Here is a 19,883-nt window from a genome sequence, read left to right as displayed (position 1 = left end):
TTTGGTGCAAAAATTAGTAATGGCATATGTAACATGTTTAAATTTTGTAATAACAAATAGGCACAATATTTAGTTTGAAGAAAGAGAAGAAATCTTAACAAACACAAGATATCAGAGGCACAACATCACACACACACACACACACACACACACACACACAGGAGATACGTGACTCGTTACCCGAAGAAAAAAATGTAGAGAAGATATTTAAAATCATGAATGCAGTTACTCTAACATCTAGCCATGGACTCTTTATCTTGTAAGTTTCTACAATACATCAGTTTAGAAAAGTAGTATGACTTGTAGCTTGTTAGTGGGAGCAAAGTGACACATTGATTTTCTTTGAGAATTGATTTGTTATTTGCAGTGGAACGTTGCAGACTTGTTACTGAATCTATGTGAGTGTGCAACTCATAATGAAAAATAATTCTTCTTCATCTTGCATGTAGACTTACATAGTGTCCTTTAATTATTTTTTTTCTTTTTTCCTTTTTAGTGAAAAGCTGAAGGTAAATTTTGTTTTATTTATTGGTTTAGTTACTTCTATTGGAGGACTGATGATAAACTAGTGCTTCCAGTCTCTTAAGTTAGTAAGATTGTAAATTTCCTTATCAGTAGGCTTCATGCAATTCAAGCAGAAGAATTAGAATGTTTATTTACATACTAACGGTGATCATTTAAAATATTTGTGTTGGTTGTGAACAGAGATAGGCATTATTTGAGTAAACATATATCTAGATGATTATTCAAATACATATAGAAAATTAAGAAAATATTTGTGAATAAGTTGTTCATGGATAAAAAGATTATTTGTTTCTGTTAATACAAATATTTATTTGCTATTTATTATTTGTGACTTAGCAGAGACCCGTACTCTGACAATGAGTGTTGGGTAGCAAATGAAGCAATTCTGCATATACTTGCTATGCAAGGTCCTAGTAGAGGTGGCATGATTGCCTTCCTCTCACCTGTGATGAAGCGTCAAGTGTTCATCTGTGTCAGATGGATGACTGTGGTGAGTGCTTGTACTGTGTAGAGTTGGGTTAGTGTTTTTATGTCTAAAGGGAGGGGAGAAAGTGAATCCCAGTGCCAGCACATAGCCTGCTCCTCTTGAATAGATTAACAGCACCATCTGACTATCAGAACTCCATCAATAGTGCCGTGAGACTCTGCAGAGAAATTTGGAGTTTAAGGTAGGACATTGGCACAAAGACTGATGATGAGGAACTTGATGCCACTATCCCTCCTCCCCATGCTGGCCAAATACTGGCAGTGAAAATTTTCAAACACAAGAAATTGAACTGGCATATATTATAGTCAAGCAGCACCACACATGCATACATTAGTGACCTTGGCTACGGACGCTGGTCAAAGTGTCATGTACCTGACAAATAACATAGGTTACCACCACATTTTTATTGTTTGTTTCTTTCTCTATCAGCATTGTCATGTATAACCAGTGTTTGTCCCTGTGTCTCAATGAGCTTTCTGTTTCATAAATGGTAATTAATGCTTTATGCAGAAATATGACTTGATGGCTCAGTGAATAATGGCCAGACTGCAAACTGAAAGGTGTGCTTGCGAGCTACTCCTATGATTTTTTTTCTGATATTTATCCCTTCTTTCACTTTTAGCAATGGTTTGTGAATTCCACATTACACTGTGGTTTGCAGTCTCATTTAAACTGCATGTCCTCTTATAACTGGATAAGTAAGCCAGTTCTGAAGTTGGGGTACTGTGATGGATTACTATCTTGAATAGTACTATATCTGATAAAACACTGTGGTGTCCCAACCATTTTTACAGTTGAGTGCGGCTTTACTTACTTAACAATATAATAGGTATAAAATAACAAATGGCTTTAGACTACCAATAATGCCCAATTCAACTGGCCCCTGCACTTGGTACTCCTCTCGCACCCTCCCTCCTTGCCAATGCTAACTTGTGGGAGCACTGTGCGTAATAAGGCAAGGACAATAATGCAGCCAACAGAGACTAATTTACAATACCTTCCTCAGTTGTATCAATGGTCTACATCTACAGACATACTCTGCAAGCTATTGTATGGAGTGTGGTGGAGGGTAGCCTGTACCACTGTTAGTCATTTTCTTTCCAGTTCCACTCACAATTAGAGTGAGAAAAAAATGACTGTTTATATGCCTCGCTGTAAGTCCTAATTTTTGGTGTCTTATCTTCGTGGTCCTTCAGCAAACTGTGTGTTGGTGGCAGTAGAATCGTTCTGCAGTCAGTTTCAAATTCTGGTTCTCTAGATTTCCTCAAAAATCACATTGCTTTCCTCCAGCGAATCTTACTTGAGTTCTGAAGCATCTTTGTAATACTTGCATGTTGTTCGAACGTACCTGTAACAAATATAGCAGCCTGCCTTTGAATTTCTTCAATGCCTTCCTTTAATCCGACTTGGTGTGGATCCCGAACACTCGAGTAATATTCAAGAATAATTCACACTAGAGTCCTACACGTGGTCTGCTTTACAGATAAACCACACTTTCCTAAAGTTATCCCAATGAACAAGAGTCAACCATTCACCTTCCCTACCACAATCCTCACATGCTCGTACCATTTCAAATCAGTTTGCAACATTATGCCCAAATATTTAAACGAAGTGACTGTGTCAAGCAGAAAACTATCAATGCTGATCCGAACATTGTGGGTTGTTTCTTCATCTGCATTAACCTACATTTTTCAACTTTTAGAGATGGCTGCCATTCATCACACCAACTAGAAATTCTGTCTAAGTCATCTTGCTTTCTCCTACAGTCACTCTACTTTGAAACCTTTCTGTACACCACAGCATCATCAGCAAACAACTGCAGATTGCTGCCCACCCTGTTTGCCAGATTAGTTATGTACATAGAAAATAATCGAAGTCCTATACGCTTCCCTGAGGCTCTCCTGACAATATCCTTGTCTATGATGAACAGTGAACACTCGCCATTGAGGACAACATACTGGGTTCAGTAACTTAGGAAGTCTTTAAACCACTCGCATATCTGGGAACCTAATCCATATGCTGGTACCTGTGTCTACAGTCTGCAGTGTGGCACCATGTCAAATGCTTTCCAAAACTCTAGAAATAAGGAAGCTGCCTGTTTCCTTCATCTGTAGCACACAGTATATCGAGTGATGTATTGTAAAACTGTGCTGGTTTGTGGACTGAAGCTTTCCCCTCTCAAGGAAATTTATTATATTTGAACTGAGAATGTGCTCAAAGATTCTGCAGCAAACTGATGTTAAGGATATTGGTCTGTAATTTTGTGGGTCCATTCTTTTACCCTTCTAATATACAAGTGTCACTTGTACTTTTTTTCCAGTTGCCTGGGACTGTGGGCTGGGCAAGAGATTTGCGATAAATGCAAGCTAAGTAAGGGCCAATGCCATATAGTACTCTTTGTAAAACCGAATTGGGGTTCCATCTGGACCAGGTGACTTGATTGTTTTCAACTCTTTCAGTTGTCTGTTGATGCCAGGGATGCTTATTATGATGTCGTCCATACAGAATGTGCATGGGGCTATGTTTGTGCGGTTCTCCTGCATGAAATTTGAAACTTTTGTCATGGATGTGGATTCCTTTATTAAAACTGCCAATTGCATCTTGTTTGCAATACTACAAAATGAATGAACAATGTAAACATTCAGTGATTTGTAATAAACATCAGTAGACTTTAAATCTAAGCTCTCCTTAAATGGCGACATACCGGTAAGTCATTGTAGATGAAAAGGATTGAGCCTCATTGCTGACCATGTTCAACAGTACATTTGTCAGCATTAAAAATTCGAAAGGAAAATGTATTGTGGCTAGGTGCATGAGTTGCTGACCAAATATTGTTCGAATTAAGCGAAGTGATGTTTCAAAGTACTGACTTTTTCAGCGAGTTAAAATAGAAACTGTTGAAGAATGTCACAAATCGTGTTGAAATGTCTGAATATTTCACAAACTACATTTGTCAGTGATGGTTCCATGATCATGCTAATGCTGCTGAAGATCCATTTTTTTTTATTGAAATGCTAAACAATTTTTAAAATTTTACATTATGGTATAAATGAAGACATCCTTTAAGGAAGGTTGTTTATTACAATTTCATAATTGTTAAGCAAGTAAAAATTATTGCTGTTTTCCTTTGGTAGTGCTTATTTATGCATTTTATTATGTTTAGTTAAGTAATACTAGATTTATTATACAACAGCAATGTGCATTTAGGATATTTCCCAATATTTTGAAAGTTATTGTAATTTTTATGTAGCTTTCTGTGTAAGAACATAAAAGTACATTGTGAAATTATGAATACTGGTTTTCTGTTATAATGGCAAGAATAATGGACAGTATTAACAGAAGATATTATCTTGGCAAGAGTAAACATACCTGTCATACTGAAATAATGCAGTGAATTTATTTAACTAACTTCCAAAGTTTTTTTAAAGAAAAAAAACAAACTAGTTGTATGTAGGACAAGAAACATCAACAAAGAACAAGTTAAATGGAGGAAAAATAAATTGAACCATTCAATCAGAAAGTAAGTTCAAATAATATTCCCAATATTGTATATCTAGATATTGACGCACATCCAACAAGGCTCTCGCTATCCTGGCCGATAGAGGAAGAAGCACTTTATACAACAAAGGATGCTCCCGCCACACAGGGCCAACAATTTTCTGATGATTGAATTCAAGTTTCCCTGACATAGTGCACTCGCAATTACACTGATCTGACCGTGACTAACACTTACAATGTATTGTGAAGGTAGCATTGCAGAGGAATAGGGACGCCAACTTGAGTTTGATTTTCTCCTTTGTTTTTAGCAGAGAATGACATACCCAGAGTTGAATGATATTGTGACTAAGACACAGATACCGTGCATTTGTATCATCTGCATTGATATTCAACCTATTCAAGTTAGGGTTAGACATTACAATTACTTCAAGAACATTGACAGCAACAAAAATATTCTTTTCATTTCCTTTGTAATGAAAGATGTATGTACACAAGCTTCTGATATTACATAATTCCATTCATAGCTAGTCATGAGATCCACTACTCTCTTTTTTTTTCCCAGCAAAAGTATGGCCCCGAGGCAGAAAGCTATGCCCAGAAACAATCCTGCTCTGCTGTTCTAATATCTCCTGTCACAACAAGGCAGTTGTAAAAAAGTATCATTTATGTTACAATGATATACAGCTACGTTACAATGATTTACAACGTTCTTATACTTACCACTTTAATGTAGTTTTTTCAGGGACTTTCTTACCGGCTGTAGAAATATAAGATTTTCCTCTGTTCATCCTACTTTTATTGTCATTCTGCTTCCAGTTTAACGGATCTAGTACTCTTTCTATCCTTTCATTTAATGATACAGTATCCTTTTTAGTGCGACTTAAATCAGCCACATCCGATATTTTCATTGACATACAACATTCTTCCCAGGTGGTCAACTTTGCAGCTGCAAATAGCTCCACTTGTAAACAGAAAAAAAGATGTCTATTGCTCTGATACCATGTCTCATGTGATGCACTGCTGTATTCCAGCGAAGATGCAACTTTGCCAAAAATGTAATGCACAACCTTCTTTGAGGATGTCTTAAAATGTAATTAGCTAAAGGATATTTAGCAGAAAATAAACTATTTTCATGTGATGTGACTTCCAGTTCCCATGAACCATGAACCTTGCCATTGGTGGGGAGGCTTGTGCACCTCAGCAATACAGATAGCCATACTGTAGGTGCAACCACAACACATGGGTATATATTAAGAGGCCAGACAAACATGTGCTTCCTGAAGAGGCTCAGCAGCCTTTACAGTAGTTGCTGGGGCAACAATCTGGACAACTGACTGATCTGGCCTTGTATCATCAATCAAAATACCCTTGCTGTGCTGGTACTGCAGACGACTTAAAAGCAAGAGGAAACTACAACCGTGATTTTTCCTGAGGCCATGCAGCTATACTGTATAGTTAAATGATGATGGCATCCTCTTGGTGGCCGAGCAGTTCTAGGCGCTTCAGTCGGGAACCGCGCGACCTCTACGGCCGCAGGGTTGAGTCCTGCCTCAGGCATGGATGTGTGTGATGTTCTTAGGCTAGTTAGGTTTAAGTAGTTCTAAGTTCTAGGGGACTGGTGACCTCAGATGTTAAGTCCCATAGTGCTCAGAGCCATTTTTGAATCCTCTTGCGTGAAGTATTCCTGAGGTAAAATAGTCCCCCATTCTGATCTCTGGGCTGGGGCTACTGAGGAGGATGTCGTTATCAGAAGAAACAAAACTGGAATTCTACAGATCGTAGTGTGGACTGTCTGATCCCTTAATAAGGCAGGTAGGTTAGAAAATTTGAAAATCGAAATGGGTAGGTTAAAGTTAGATGCAGTGGGAGTTGGTGAAGTTCAGTGGCCAGAGGAACAGGACTTCTGGTCAGGTGAATACAGGGTTATAAATTTAGAATCAAAAATCAGTAATGCAGGAGTGGATTTAATAATGAATAAAAAATAGGAACATGCATAAGCTAATATGAACAGCATAGTGAATGCATTATTGTAGCCAAGACAGACACTGAAGCCCATACCCATCACAGTAGTCTAAGTTTATATGCCAACTAGCTCTGCTGCTGCTGCTGCTGATGATGATGATGATGATGAGGTTGAAGAAATGTATGGTGAGATAAAAGGAAATTATTCAGATAGTTAAGGGAGATAAAAGTTTAAAAGTAATTGGGGTCCGGAATTCAATAGTAGGGAAAGGAAGAGAAGGAAAAATAGTATGTGAATATGGATTGGGGGAAAGGAATGAAAGGGGAAGACTCCTGGTAAAAGTTTGCACAGAGCATAATCTAATCACAGCTAACACTTGGTTTAAAAATAATGAAAGAAGGTTGTGTACATTGAAGAGATCTGGAGACACAGGAAGGTTTCCAAATGATTATATAATGGGAAGACAGATTTTGAAAACAAATTTTAAGTTGTAAGACATCTCCAGCGGCAGATGTCGACTGTGACCACAATTTATTGGTTATGAACTGTAGATTAAAACTGAAAAAACTGCGGAAGGTGGGAATTTAAGGAGATGGGATTTGTATAAAATGAAAGAACCAGAGGTTGTAAGGAGTTTCAAGGGAGCGTTCCGTAATTATTGACAAGAACAGGGGAAAGGATTACAGTAGAAGAAGAATGGGTAGCTTTGAGAGATGAAATAGTAAAGGCAGCAGAGAATCAAGTAGGGAAAAAGACAAGGGCTAGTAGAAATCCTTGGGTAACAGAAGAGATATTGAATTTAATTGATGAAAGGAGAAAATATAAAAATGCAGTAAATGAAGCAGGCAAAAAGTAATACAAATGTCTCAAAAATGAGAGTGACAAAAGTGCAAAATGGCTAAGCAGGGATGGCTAGAGGACAAATGTAAGGAGTTAGAGACATATATCACTAGAGTTAAGATAGATACTGCCTACAGGAAAATTAAGAGAGACCTTTGGAGAATGGAGAATGACCTGTATGAATATCAAGAGCTCAGATGGAAAACTGGTCCTAAGCAATGAAGGGAAAGCAGAAATGTGGAAGGAGAGTATAGAAGGTCCATACAAGGGAGATATACATGAGGTCAGTTTTATGGAAATGGAAGAGGATGTAGATGAAGATGAGATGAGAGACATGATACTGCATGAAGAATTTGACAGAGCACTGAAAGACCTAAGCTGAACCACGGCCCCGGGAGAAGACAACATTCTGTTATAACTACTGATAGCCTTGAGAGAGTGACAGCCATGACAAAACTCTTCCATCTGCAAACAAGACTTGTTAGACAGGTGAAATACCCTCAGACTTCAAGAAGAATATAGTAATTCCAATTCAAAAGAAAGCAGGTGCTGACAGGTGTGAAAATTACCAAACTGTTAGTTTAGTAAGTCACAGCTGCAAAATATTAACATGAATTCTTTACAGAAGGATGCAAAATCTGGTAGAAGTTGACCATTGGGAAGAAGAGTTTGGATTCCAGAGAAATGTAGGAACATGTGAAGTGATAATGACCCAATGACTTCTCTTGCGGGATAGGGTAAGGAAAAGCAAACCTACATGTACAGCATTTGTAGAGAAAACTTTTGACAGTGTTGACTGGAATAGTCTCTCTCAAACACTGCAGGAGGTTGGTGTAAAATACGGGAAGCAAAAGGCTGTTTAAAATCTGTACAGAAACCAGATGGTAGTTACAAGAGCCGAGGGGAGTGAAAGGAAAGCAGTGGCTGAGAATAGAGTAAGATAGGGTTGTAGCCTATCCCCATCGTTATTCAATCTTGATATTGAGCAGGCAGTAAAGAAAACAAAAGACAAATTTGGAGTAGGAATTAAAGTCCAGGGAGAGGAAATAAAAAGTTTGAGGTTTGCTGATGACTTTGTAATTTTGTTCAGAGAAAACAGAGGACTTGGAAGAACAGTTGCATGGAGTAGGAAATTAGGTTAGGAAAGGCGACACTCAATGTAGTAGATGAGATTTGCTATTTTGGCATCTAAATAACTGATGATGGTCAAAGTATAGAGGATATGAAATGTAGACTGGCAATGGGTACAAAGGCATTTCTGAAGAAGAGAAATTTGCTAACATAGAGTATAGATTTAAGTGTCAGGAAGTCTTTTCTGAAAGTATTTGTATGGAATTTAGCCATGTACGCAAGTGAAACATGGATGATAAACAGTTCAGACGAGAAGAGAATAGAAGCTTTTGAAATATGGTGCTAAAGAAGAATGTTGAAGATTAGATGGGTAGATCACATAACTGATGAGGAGGTACTGAACAGAATACGAGAGAAGAGAAATTTATGGCACAACCTGACTAGAAGGAGGGATCAGTTGGTTGTACACATCTGAGACATCAATGGATTACTGATTTAGCACAGGAGGGAAGTGTGGGGGTAAAAGTTGTAAAGGTAGTCCAAGAGATGAATACAGGCATTGTAGTAGTTACTTGGAGATGAGGAGGCTTGTACTGGATAGAGTATCATGGAGAGGTGCTTAAATCAAATTAGTCTTATGATTGAAAACCACAACAGCAACACAAGTTCTAGAAATAAAATTTTCATTGCAAGATGTAGAATATGTGTGTACATTTGTTGACATATGGTCAAGAGTCAAGATACAAAAGAGAGTTTTCTGAGTCACTGTCTATGATAACTTGATAGAGAATATAAAACACCAATATTTCAGTGATTTTCTGGAGTTCTTACATATGACTGTGTAGCCAATATGGAGGATAAAAATTCAGTTTAGACCCAAAAAGATGTGCTATAAATGTAACATAATGGTAGCAATTACATGAAAAGTTTAAAGAACACAGTGTCTCCCTCAATAGTTCAGTTGAGTTAAAGAAAGAGGAAGATATGACTGTTGAATGTGAAAAACGTGATGATATCTGTGGTGAAGACGATTGTCTAGAGATGCTGGAGAATTTACCATTCATTGACAACACACATTACTGAACATGATATGAGATTACTATCACACTGCACATAAACTAAATTTGTGTGATACAAGTAGTATTAATCCTATACTTCAAAATGTTGATGAAAATGGAGAATATACAGCTTTATTCAAAGTGCATTCCAAAACAGTGTGCGTTTTTAATAGGTAACAGTGGAAATTCTTCCAAAATCAAAATTTTGAAAAGATGTTTGAAAAGTAATTTTTCTGAAAATAAAACTAAAAGCAACAAAAGTACTTATGATTTTTAAACCTCCAAGAATAGGAGCAACAAATGTTTTTAGGCTTGAAATTAATCTTTTATTCATATACTCTTTTATCAAAAAATAACAAATAAATATTTTTACTGATGTAAATTAATAATTGATTGAATCAGTAGTCTTATTTGTTACTGATAAATAATAAAGATGTTATGTTCTGCCATATCATATAAGATTGTGAGTACTCGAAGCAAAGGAGACCATTCATCAAAAAGCAGAAGTGTTGAATGTCAACAGGTGCGCAGTAAAAAGGAAGAAAACTTGTTGGCTTTCAGAGTAATCTTTTTTCGAGATAGAGGACACCCATACATAAACAACTTATGCCTCTACATGGTGCTGGCTGGATGAGCAGTAGTCATCCAGCTGGTGCCAGGAGTTTTCCCAATAATAAATTCATCGGTCCAATTGGCAACTGCTAATGTGTGTCACCTATTTGTATTTCTATTCCTGTTCACATTCAATTTGCTGCCCCATCAGTTAGCCACCTCTGATTTAAGTTAGGATTATAGCTCTACAAACCTTCATTCACACTGTTTTCCGAGTGTTCTTCCCTTACAACTGCTACACATTTTTTCTTGGTTGCTGTATTTCTGCACAGAACAATTTTTGAGAAAGTTCCATAAACTGAAAATAAAAGTTTGTGTTAACCTGTTGTATCTGTCAGTTGTCTAACTGTACTCTTCTTCTTCTTCTTCTTCTTTTTCTTCTTTTATTTCCAGCTAGTAGGTAGGTGCACTTCTTATGTCACATATTTTTATTAGTGGAACTAAGTAGTGAAGTGTCAGATCACAAATCTAAAAGTTTGGTTTTTAAACTTCAGTAGATCTTAGGATTTGCTCTGTCACTTGCTGCTTCTTTCACCTCTGGCAGTGGTATGTAGATGTGAAAATGCCAATTTGTACTGCAGTTTGTAGTGCATGTTTAACTGTAGGCCCCATTACAACTGACTGGGTAAGTTTGTTGGAAGATATGAGGAGGCTATGCCTAATAATGATGCATTGTGGTGTTCGAACTAAACTTTCGATAGAGGTCACCTCTAATTTAATTGATTATTAATTCATGAGTAATCTGTTGCTGCATGTTAAAAGCCCACATAGTGTTGTTCAGAAACTATAAGATGCATCAGCAAAAATACAAATAATTTAATATCTCAACAGCAATAGGTTCCAAGCGTCTGTGAATGCACATAGCTATCAAGAGAGATCTTTCTCATCATGATACAGTGAGGCTTCAGGAAATATTAGATTCTGCTAAAAATTGGGAAAAATATTGACAGCTCACAAATGTTTGTACAGGATGTAAGCCATAAGAGTAAATGTGGTTAGACTTTTTTATGGCAGGAATGAAAAAACTGAGCAAGCCCCAATTGGGTTAGCTGTTAACAAGCAGAAATCCAAATGTGATCAAACAAGTATAATAAACTCATGCTCAAACATTTTGAGTTGAATAGTGTTTCCAAAAAATTGGATTTTCAGAAGATTTGGTCTTAGTATGTATTGAGCAAGGTATAACTTTCAAAGAAAAATTTGAATTTGTTTCCTCTTGTCAATCCTGTTAGCCCTAAGGATGTTGGTGTTAACCAGTAGCACATTTTTAACATGTTTTCCATTGTTGTTCAGTAACTGTGCTGCATTTCTACTTTGTCAACAAGATACTGAACTCTAAATCTTCCTTCCTTTTCTTTAGATCTATTCCTTGTGAGGATGGGGGGATATAGGTTTTGCTGAAATAGCTATTTTCTCTCATTCTAGCAGTAAGTTTTTTAGTCCTATAACAAGTTTGCTCATGAGAGGTAAGAATAAATATGAAAAAATGTTGTGAGATTCCATTGAGAGCCCACTGCACGGTTGATAATGATTATCCAGAAGCGTGGCACCTGCGCTTCATGCCTATACAGCTGAAGTATGGCTGGTCAGACCCAAAGACTTGAGCTTCCTGCAGTGTCTCAGGTTGACGTACATGCAGTGTCTCAGGGATGAAGGATGCCAGTAGAGCCCCTGCCAGTGTCACTGCACCCAGTACCGCAAATGGCAGCCATGGGTCTGTCTTTCCCTGCAACATATCAACAATTATATATCGTCAGCTTTGAAGCAATTACTAAGAGTTTATTCAGTGTGAATAGATATTGTAACATCTGGTACTCTGCAGAGCTGTCTTCACAAAGTGTTGAACCTTAAAGCAAGGACAGTGAAAGACTATCACTGTTTTGCTATCTCAGGGTTAAAAGTCATAAGTCTCTGTGCTTGTTATCAGTCCACAGTTAACATTTAAATTTCTGATTAATCTGTTGTGGTCTACATTTGTGTGTGCTCCTAAGAGAGTCACATTCACTCCCAGAAGTACACAGGAATCTGTTTTTAGTTTACTTCTTTCACCAGCACCAACTTTGCATTAAACTGTGGTCTTGTGGAGGTAAAACTATGTTTGATACAGTCAGTTCCACAAGAAATTGTACGTTGTTATCTGTATGAAATAAAAGACACAGTTATAAACATATCTTTACATGGAAATACGTGTTATTACTAACTGCACAATTACCTAATAGTTAATACAATCACCACTGTTATCGATTATAGCTTGTCACCTTAGCCCTTTCTCTGGTATATCACCCATGTTTCCAACCTCTAAATATTGTTTGACTAACTTCGCAACAAGTGTCTTTGACTTTTTAAGAATCTTAGCAGCAGCTCCATATGAAAGCTTTGGTCCCTTTGGGTGATTTACAAGGAACACTGCCTCGTGATGCTTAAGATATTTTACACTCATTTTAAATTGCAACCAACAAAAAATTCAACTCTCACACTGTTTATCTATACACTGTGCGAAAGCACACTGATTACTGATTTGAGACATTAAACAGAGATATTGCTGCGGATGCTACATTTAAAATTATGGCGTACACTTTTATGTGGAACTGACTGTACCTGTTGACAGCTGATGATGAAGTGGTACAGTACTGTGCCCTTCATTGGCAGTGACATCCTGTGGTCACCACACTGACACTTGCCCACACTCTTGTTACTTGCATTCTGTATCGCAAAACTAGGTTTAATTAGTGCTCATCCATAACTCACTTCCATCTTTTTTCATCTGATAAGACTAATTAAATGTCTTACTATATTTTCTCTCATGCAGCTCCACCATAACACTGTGACTCTGTACTTGATTCTATGGCTATTCCTAGGAGTCTGTTGTGTGGTAAGTCAAAAACTAATTTGGTGAGATATTAGCAAGAGTTGGTTTTAATTTGTGACTATGATGGTACTACAGGCCATCTGGTCAAGCTGCTTTCCTCACGTCTCATGTTTGTTTCAAAAGTATGCAAGTTCACATAAATTATGTGTAAACATGAAAACAGTAATAACTTGTTAAAACATAAAGAAATTGCTGTGAAATGTTGTTAGCATCTGTACCAATAAATTTATCACTTGTAAATCACACTGCAGTCCATTTGCCTCATCTGTATGCGGTAGAAAACTGAATTTTGAGAGTAGATGGACATTTAGTGCTATGAGAGTGAGAGAACACAGCTGGGGTAACAATGGGCGAAATCACCTTACCAGACCAACTGTGATGGAGGATGACTGGCAAATGGCAGGCAAGTCAAGTTCAGACAGATGTGACCGGTTGGTCAGGTGATAGTAATTCTGTTATTAGCTTGGAACAACAGTTTCTAGCCACAGCATTAACTGAGGTATATGGTGTTCGTTGCTGACCAATGTTTCTGTTATCATTTCGAAAGAATTGTGACCAGGGACCCATTCGAACAGTGGCTTGTTCTTGCTGCAACACGTAGAAAGGTGATGTTGAATAGTGCAAGTAGAGGCTTTAAGGAGGATATGTCCACACAGTTGAACCAGCCATGTGGATACTGTCCACCACTCAACACAAGAGTGTGTTGGTAATTAAAGCAACAATATCTGCACTGGACTGCATATCATTGTGTTAATGGATGAGTTCCTGTTTATCTGAGAATGACAGCAGATGTGATTTCATTTGTGAAGAAAGTAAAACCTGTTATCAACCATTTGTGTTATAGAAGTTTCAGACAGGTCATGCTATCATGTGAAGTGGCATCTATTCACGTGGAGCTGTGGTGCACAGATGACATGTTTGGTGGTGAAGGATGTGAAGTTACTGCCTTAATAGATAATGAGTTAAACATACGAAAGATAACACTGTTCCGAACAGGGCTCATCTCGTGGGCAAATTCCTGTGACAGATTACACTAAAGCACCTGGAGTGGGCAGCTCAATTTGGGAAGTGAATTGCTGGTCACATCCTTGAGATGTTGTACTTAAAACAGCTTTCAAAGGAAAATTTATCTATTTACTGTATAGCCCTTTCACACCACCATTAAGGGCAGCACATGTCAGTGTTGTTGTGTGTTGCCACACACACACACACACACACACACACACACACACACACACACACACACACACACACACACATACAGACCATTTATTGCCATTGCTTATGTTATATGAAACACATTTTATATGTTTCAAATATGTTCTAAATGTAACTGTGTTTCACTTTTATTATATTGCATCCCATGCTCTTTGGTTAAATTTTTAATCGCATTTGACACATTTTTTCCCATATCTTCATTCGTGATCTGTCAACAATTTATTGAAATTTGTGTGCTTTAATCATTGTGTAGATTATTAAGGAGTTAGTTTAAAGAGGGAAAACTATTATGCACATTCCAAACAATTACCAAGAAAACAACTGAAAGGTTCAGGGTGAGTGGTGGGCTGATGGGTTGGGTGGAAAACTGGTGACAGTAAAGAATGACTATTCACTTCGTTACACAATGTAGTGAGGCAAACAAGCCTCTCTCTGTTGTCCTCAGCTGGTGCTAACCTATGGGCAGCAGCTTCCTTATTGGCTGCTGGGCCAGTGCCCTGCATTGCTGATGGAAAATCCATGGGAGGCCGGCCACCTTCAGAGGCTACAGTCATTGACATCAGTGGCATGCTGCATCCCTCAGCATTGTGGAGTCCCCATGACCCTTCATGCTGCTCAGATCACTGCAGTGGCGAATGAAGATGGCTGTAGTAGGGTGTGACTCACTGCTCTCAGGCAGCAGTCAGGTAGAGGCTTGCATGGTGGCACCAACTCCAACTAGAAACTCAGTGTCGATGGTAGCAGGCATGGACGGGAGGTTGGCAGGGCTGTGGCACTAAGTCCTGTGAAGGGCGTAATGCTGGCAGCTGGCACACCTCAGTATCAAACCAATGGTAGCTGCTGCTGCCAGTGCCCTGTCATCTCGATGTCCGACATAGCTCTGGTGTCATGGTGTTGCTGGCTTCTGGTGACAAGAAATGATCCCCTGACTCAAAATTCTGGTTTTATATGGCTCTGGTGCACATTTGTTTCACTGAAATATGCCTAATCACTTCGCCCAGAACAGGAGACTTGCCCTGGTGTGTTGACATCACACCACTGGCCATACAGTTACTGTTGTATGGTACACTTCACTGCTGCACTCGGATGTCTTGGCTTTGCAATCCTCTTGTGTGTCTGTTATTGTGACCCAAGTCTCACTGCACTGGTGGCTACTGACTCACAGCTGTTAACACAGTGCTCCACAGTGGCTTCCACACTACTTCTCATTACCTTTGCTAAAGACTTATAACTTTTGCTGAAAGACCTGATAATGGCCCTACTGTGCCCCCCCTCCACAGAGAAGATCCGGTTCCTTGAGTCTTGCCCTGGCCCGGTTCTCTGTTGTAACTACCTGTACCCTAAATTTGTAAAACAAGTACATAGTACTAAATCAGCTACTCTTAATTACTTGAGGGTTCAGTCTGTGGGAACTGATTTACCCATGACTTGGGTTCTTGCACAGCTCTGTACATATGAGTTAGGCAGAGCAAAATAAGAGTCATCACTGCACTAGGAATTGCAATACTCAAGGTCATGGTTGCCGGATGTATACCATCCTGACACTGTTCTATGTACACCAATGATTTCTGTGCAAAGATCCACCCCTCCTGTGCTGCTATCATCCGACCTGAATCGTCCAGGCTCAGTTCCCAAGTGTTGTTATGGAAGGTATGGTTTTGTTTGGAGAACATCTCTATAAAGGTTTGTCCGGTCAATACTGCTGTGGCTTTATTACAGTCAACAGAGTAACTCCCGCTACAGTATCTAGTAAATGAAACATGGCCCCTGTAATTACACACATAGTACAACTGATTAACCATTCACTACCTTGCAGTTCTAAACACCTTGCTTCCATGAGGTTCCCTCACTTACAGCAACAAGCAACCATCACTATGTCATCGTATACTGAGTATATCCTAGGTAAACTGGTTTTTGAAGTATGGTTCAAACCTGATCAACTATTTTTGGCAACATTGTCCCTCCATTTTAATCTGAAGAGTGGCATGATGCACTGGCTCCCTTTCATTGTAATCTCATGAGTCTGTCATATGGCAACTATGCCGCTCTGACATCTGTGGAGCTCACCTTCGGTTATCACCACGTGTCGATCCCTGTCTTCTGCTAGTAGAAGCAGCCCTTCCTCTCTGACTTGCACAAATTTGCCAGTTGTCCTTTACTTCACTGGGTAAGTGTACATCATGTAACACCTAAACACCACATGCTTGTCTTTCACCAATATCTTCACTGATATGTGCAACCACACACTGTTGTTACATCCACTGTAGCACTAAGGTGGTAGAACAGACAGTTCTGGCTGCCTGGCTCCCCTATTAGCTGTAATTCTGGCAGTAATGCTCCTTGAGCCTTCCTCAACCCTTTCAGATACTGTTCTGGTGACAGCAAGATGGGACTTCACTGCCCATGTGGCACTTGATGGACAGCTTCGTCCAAGTTCGGAACCCTCTTTTGTATCTCACGTACTGTACCCTATTGACTGCAGTAGTTTCATCTTGCATTTAATACTTGCATCTGTGTTTGTTCCACTTTCAAATACTGTTTCAGAGTGCTTGCTGAGGCCCTGACATAATCCATTGACTTCCTTAGTCATCTGTGGAAGCATGCATGCGTTGACCACAATCTAGATGAATTGCCACTCCAAATTTAACTTTAAAGGCAACTAACCCCCTTGTGGCCTCTGCTGTTTCATTCAGTTTGCTTACTTGTATCTGCTGTCCTGAAAATAGTCTTCAGTGATCTACTGCGAGTATCTCTTCTCCTCCCCCCCCCCCCCCCTTCCATCTTCACTCTCCTGAATTTGTGCAGTACCACTCCAATCAACATCTGCATCTGATCCTTTAGTCGTGTTAATGCCTCAATCAGTTTCCTGTGCTGCTTTAAACCTCTCTTGGCTTCCCAGTACTAACTGCTAACTGTTGTTTCCCTGAAGATACCTCCTCCAGCCTCTTAAGTTCTTTCTGCAACTCCCATACAATAAACACTAAGTCGAATCACCCTCTGTGACTGGATAACACCATGTCTGGTTGCCTGGAGAAGTGAACTCCTCCATCCAGTTGATGATCTTGCAGTGTCCAACTTCGCTAGAGATCAGAAATGACCTCTGTATACTCGCTTTAAACTCACCAGTGAGTCCTGTACTGTCACCTCAGAACTTACTATCTTCATGATTCCTTGAGTCTGACAGGCAGTTCATACCACACAGACCACCTTTCTGATTATGCATGTTTCGCTGCCTTTGGTCCATACCACCCTTACTGTCATTTCCACTAAACCACCTGGAGTCCATGCCATCTCTATTACCCTCTGTGGTTGGTGGCATTGTCTTTGCACGTGACCTGCACAATTGCTGTTGAAATGTTATGTTTGATGCAAACACGCTTCTCTGATCCATTATACCTAGACACATCAGTTCCCTCATTCTCCAATGCTAACCTAACCACTGCATGGAGATCCTCTACACCCCAGTGTGCAGCCTCCTAGACATATCTGGATTCAAACTTCACAGATAAGCATGCACATTTAATTTCATAATCTTGTCTGTGAAATCCATCTGCTTCATTATGCCTCTTGGAAACTGCTCTCAACTGCTCATGGAAAAACCGTATGCTGTTCTGCTTCCTATAACTTTGCTCTAGCCCTTGCTTGAATTGGTCAAAAGTCTGTACATTGTAGAGTGCCACTGCACACCACACAAACGACTTTGCCTCCCCTGTTTAACGTTAACTTGCTATGAATAACATTTTTTCATCAGACCAGCCCCCTATGTTAGTTGGTGACCGGAGATCCTCCACAATGCCAACACATTCTCAGACACTCTACCACAGAAGGGAGAAACAAGGTTAGCAACTGCCAGATCCGCTCCTAGAGCCTGTGCCATTATCACCCCTATTTCCTGATATTCTCTGCTAATTTAATGTCTGCAACCACTTTAACTGCCCATAATTGAGCTACTTGATTCACCAATGACTGTATAGGCTACTCACTGGAGACACCCTGTCTCTCCAATTTTGCCACTGCCACCTCCTTCTTCATCTTTATAACTCAATAATAATACCTAAAAACAACAAAAAACAAAAATCTGTTAATAACAGAGCTAGAACAGGGAGTCGCAGACTGCTCTACCAACCTATTTGTGTCTTATCACGAGCCACCAAGCCTATCTACATTGCCTGGCTGTGTGTCCAGTATTTGCCTGGCTGTGTGTCCAGTATGCATAAAGCAAACAACTGCTACAGACTCAGCACGAGGGACAGAATGCCCAAGCAAATTGCACTGTATACAATGTGCAGGTACTAAACAATCGTCTCTAGAATTTCCCTTAAACTGTGATAAGTCTGCTGATTCCTCTGATTTCATAAGGGTAACCCATGTGTAATCATGCCCTCTAAACTTAGACCCACATGACTATTACCACTCAAGAATAAAATAACCTGACATCTCAAATCATGACACTGTAGGCTTGTGCTTGGATGTCATACTGCAGTGGTAGCACACCATCCACTACCGATTGTGGTGTGGTCGAGACCCCTGACATAACTTTAAAGGGGTTGGAGTGAGTGATGGGCTGGTGGGCCCAGTGAAAACACTATTGACAGTTAAGAATGGTTTCTACATACTTCAGTACATGATGTAGTAAGGCAATGCTCCTCTCTCTGAGGATGTATGGGTGGAGGCTTCTGCCCTGGCTGCTGAGCCAGCACCCTGAGTTGCTGACAGAAGTGCCATGCAAGGCTGGCCACCTTTAGAGGCTATGGCTGTTGACGTCAGCTGCACACAACTTACTGCATTGTTGTTGATCCCCACATCCCCTCCCTCCTGACATCACTGCAGCAGTACAAGGATACAGCTGTGCATGGAGTATGACTCACTGCCCTCTGGCAGGAGTCAGATGGCGTAGTCCCAAGATGAACTCAGCATTGGCGGCCACAGGCAAAGATGGGAGGTTGGTTGGGCTGTTGCACCAAGTCCTGTGAAGGGCTTAGTTCTGGCAGCAGGTGCAACCCAGTTTCAAACGCATGGCTGCTGGTGGTAGTATCCCTTTGTCCGGCTGCCCAGTGTAACTCTGGTGTTGTGGGGGTGCTGCTGGTTTTATATTGGCCATAACAAGAAACTTGCCCTGGTGTGGTGACATTGCACCACTGGCTACAAGGTTACCCTGTGTGGCACAGTTTACTGCTGTGTTTGGCTATTCTGGCTTCAGAATCCTTCTGTGTGTCTGTTATTGTGACCTACATGTTGCCATACTGGTGGCTATTGACTCACAGTTGTTGACATGTTGCTCCAAGGTGGCTTCCACACTACTTCTCATTACTTTACTAAAGGCTTATAACATTTGCTCAAAGACTGGATAGTGGCAGTACACCACTTTTAAGGAGAACGGAGTATGGAATACATGCATGAGTGGCTATTACAGCTCACAGAAGAATAGACAATCTGGTCACGACAGGATGGTTAAGAGACTGATACAGTTGCATACTGTCGGCCATATACCATGTTTCTGGAAAGATAAATCATCCATTAAATACAACATGCATTAAAAGGCTCTTAGACATTTGACATAATTTTTAGAGGATTTTTGGCACTCTGGAGACATTTAATTTTGTTTCCATTGTAATGATGGAAATGTGATACCTGTTCTTATGTTTTCTCCACCATCTTAACAACTCCTCTCTCAATTATCAAAATAAAATGCATCACTGTACAATCCCAAACGAGACCCACAGGGAACCTGTGGATCTGTGC

The 19,883-nt window shown here is 39.7% G+C and overlaps 1 protein-coding gene across 1 annotated transcript in view; it reads right to left on the bottom strand.

Annotated features, from left to right (window-relative positions):
* Positions 1-9,884: 9,884 nt before the first annotated feature.
* LOC126254250 (solute carrier family 22 member 7-like) overlaps positions 9,885-19,883 on the bottom strand; it is a 156,384-nt gene continuing 146,385 nt past the window's right edge. Inside the window, exon 9 of the mRNA XM_049955300.1 lies at positions 9,885-11,780. Coding sequence (XP_049811257.1) covers positions 11,586-11,780 — 195 coding nt within the window. The 3' untranslated portion in view covers positions 9,885-11,585. The remainder of the gene's footprint in view (positions 11,781-19,883) is intronic.

Source organism: Schistocerca nitens, chromosome 1 (assembly GCF_023898315.1).
Source record: "Schistocerca nitens isolate TAMUIC-IGC-003100 chromosome 1, iqSchNite1.1, whole genome shotgun sequence".
Lineage (NCBI taxonomy): Eukaryota > Metazoa > Arthropoda > Insecta > Orthoptera > Acrididae > Schistocerca > Schistocerca nitens.
This window is presented reverse-complemented; position numbering and strand designations above follow the sequence as displayed.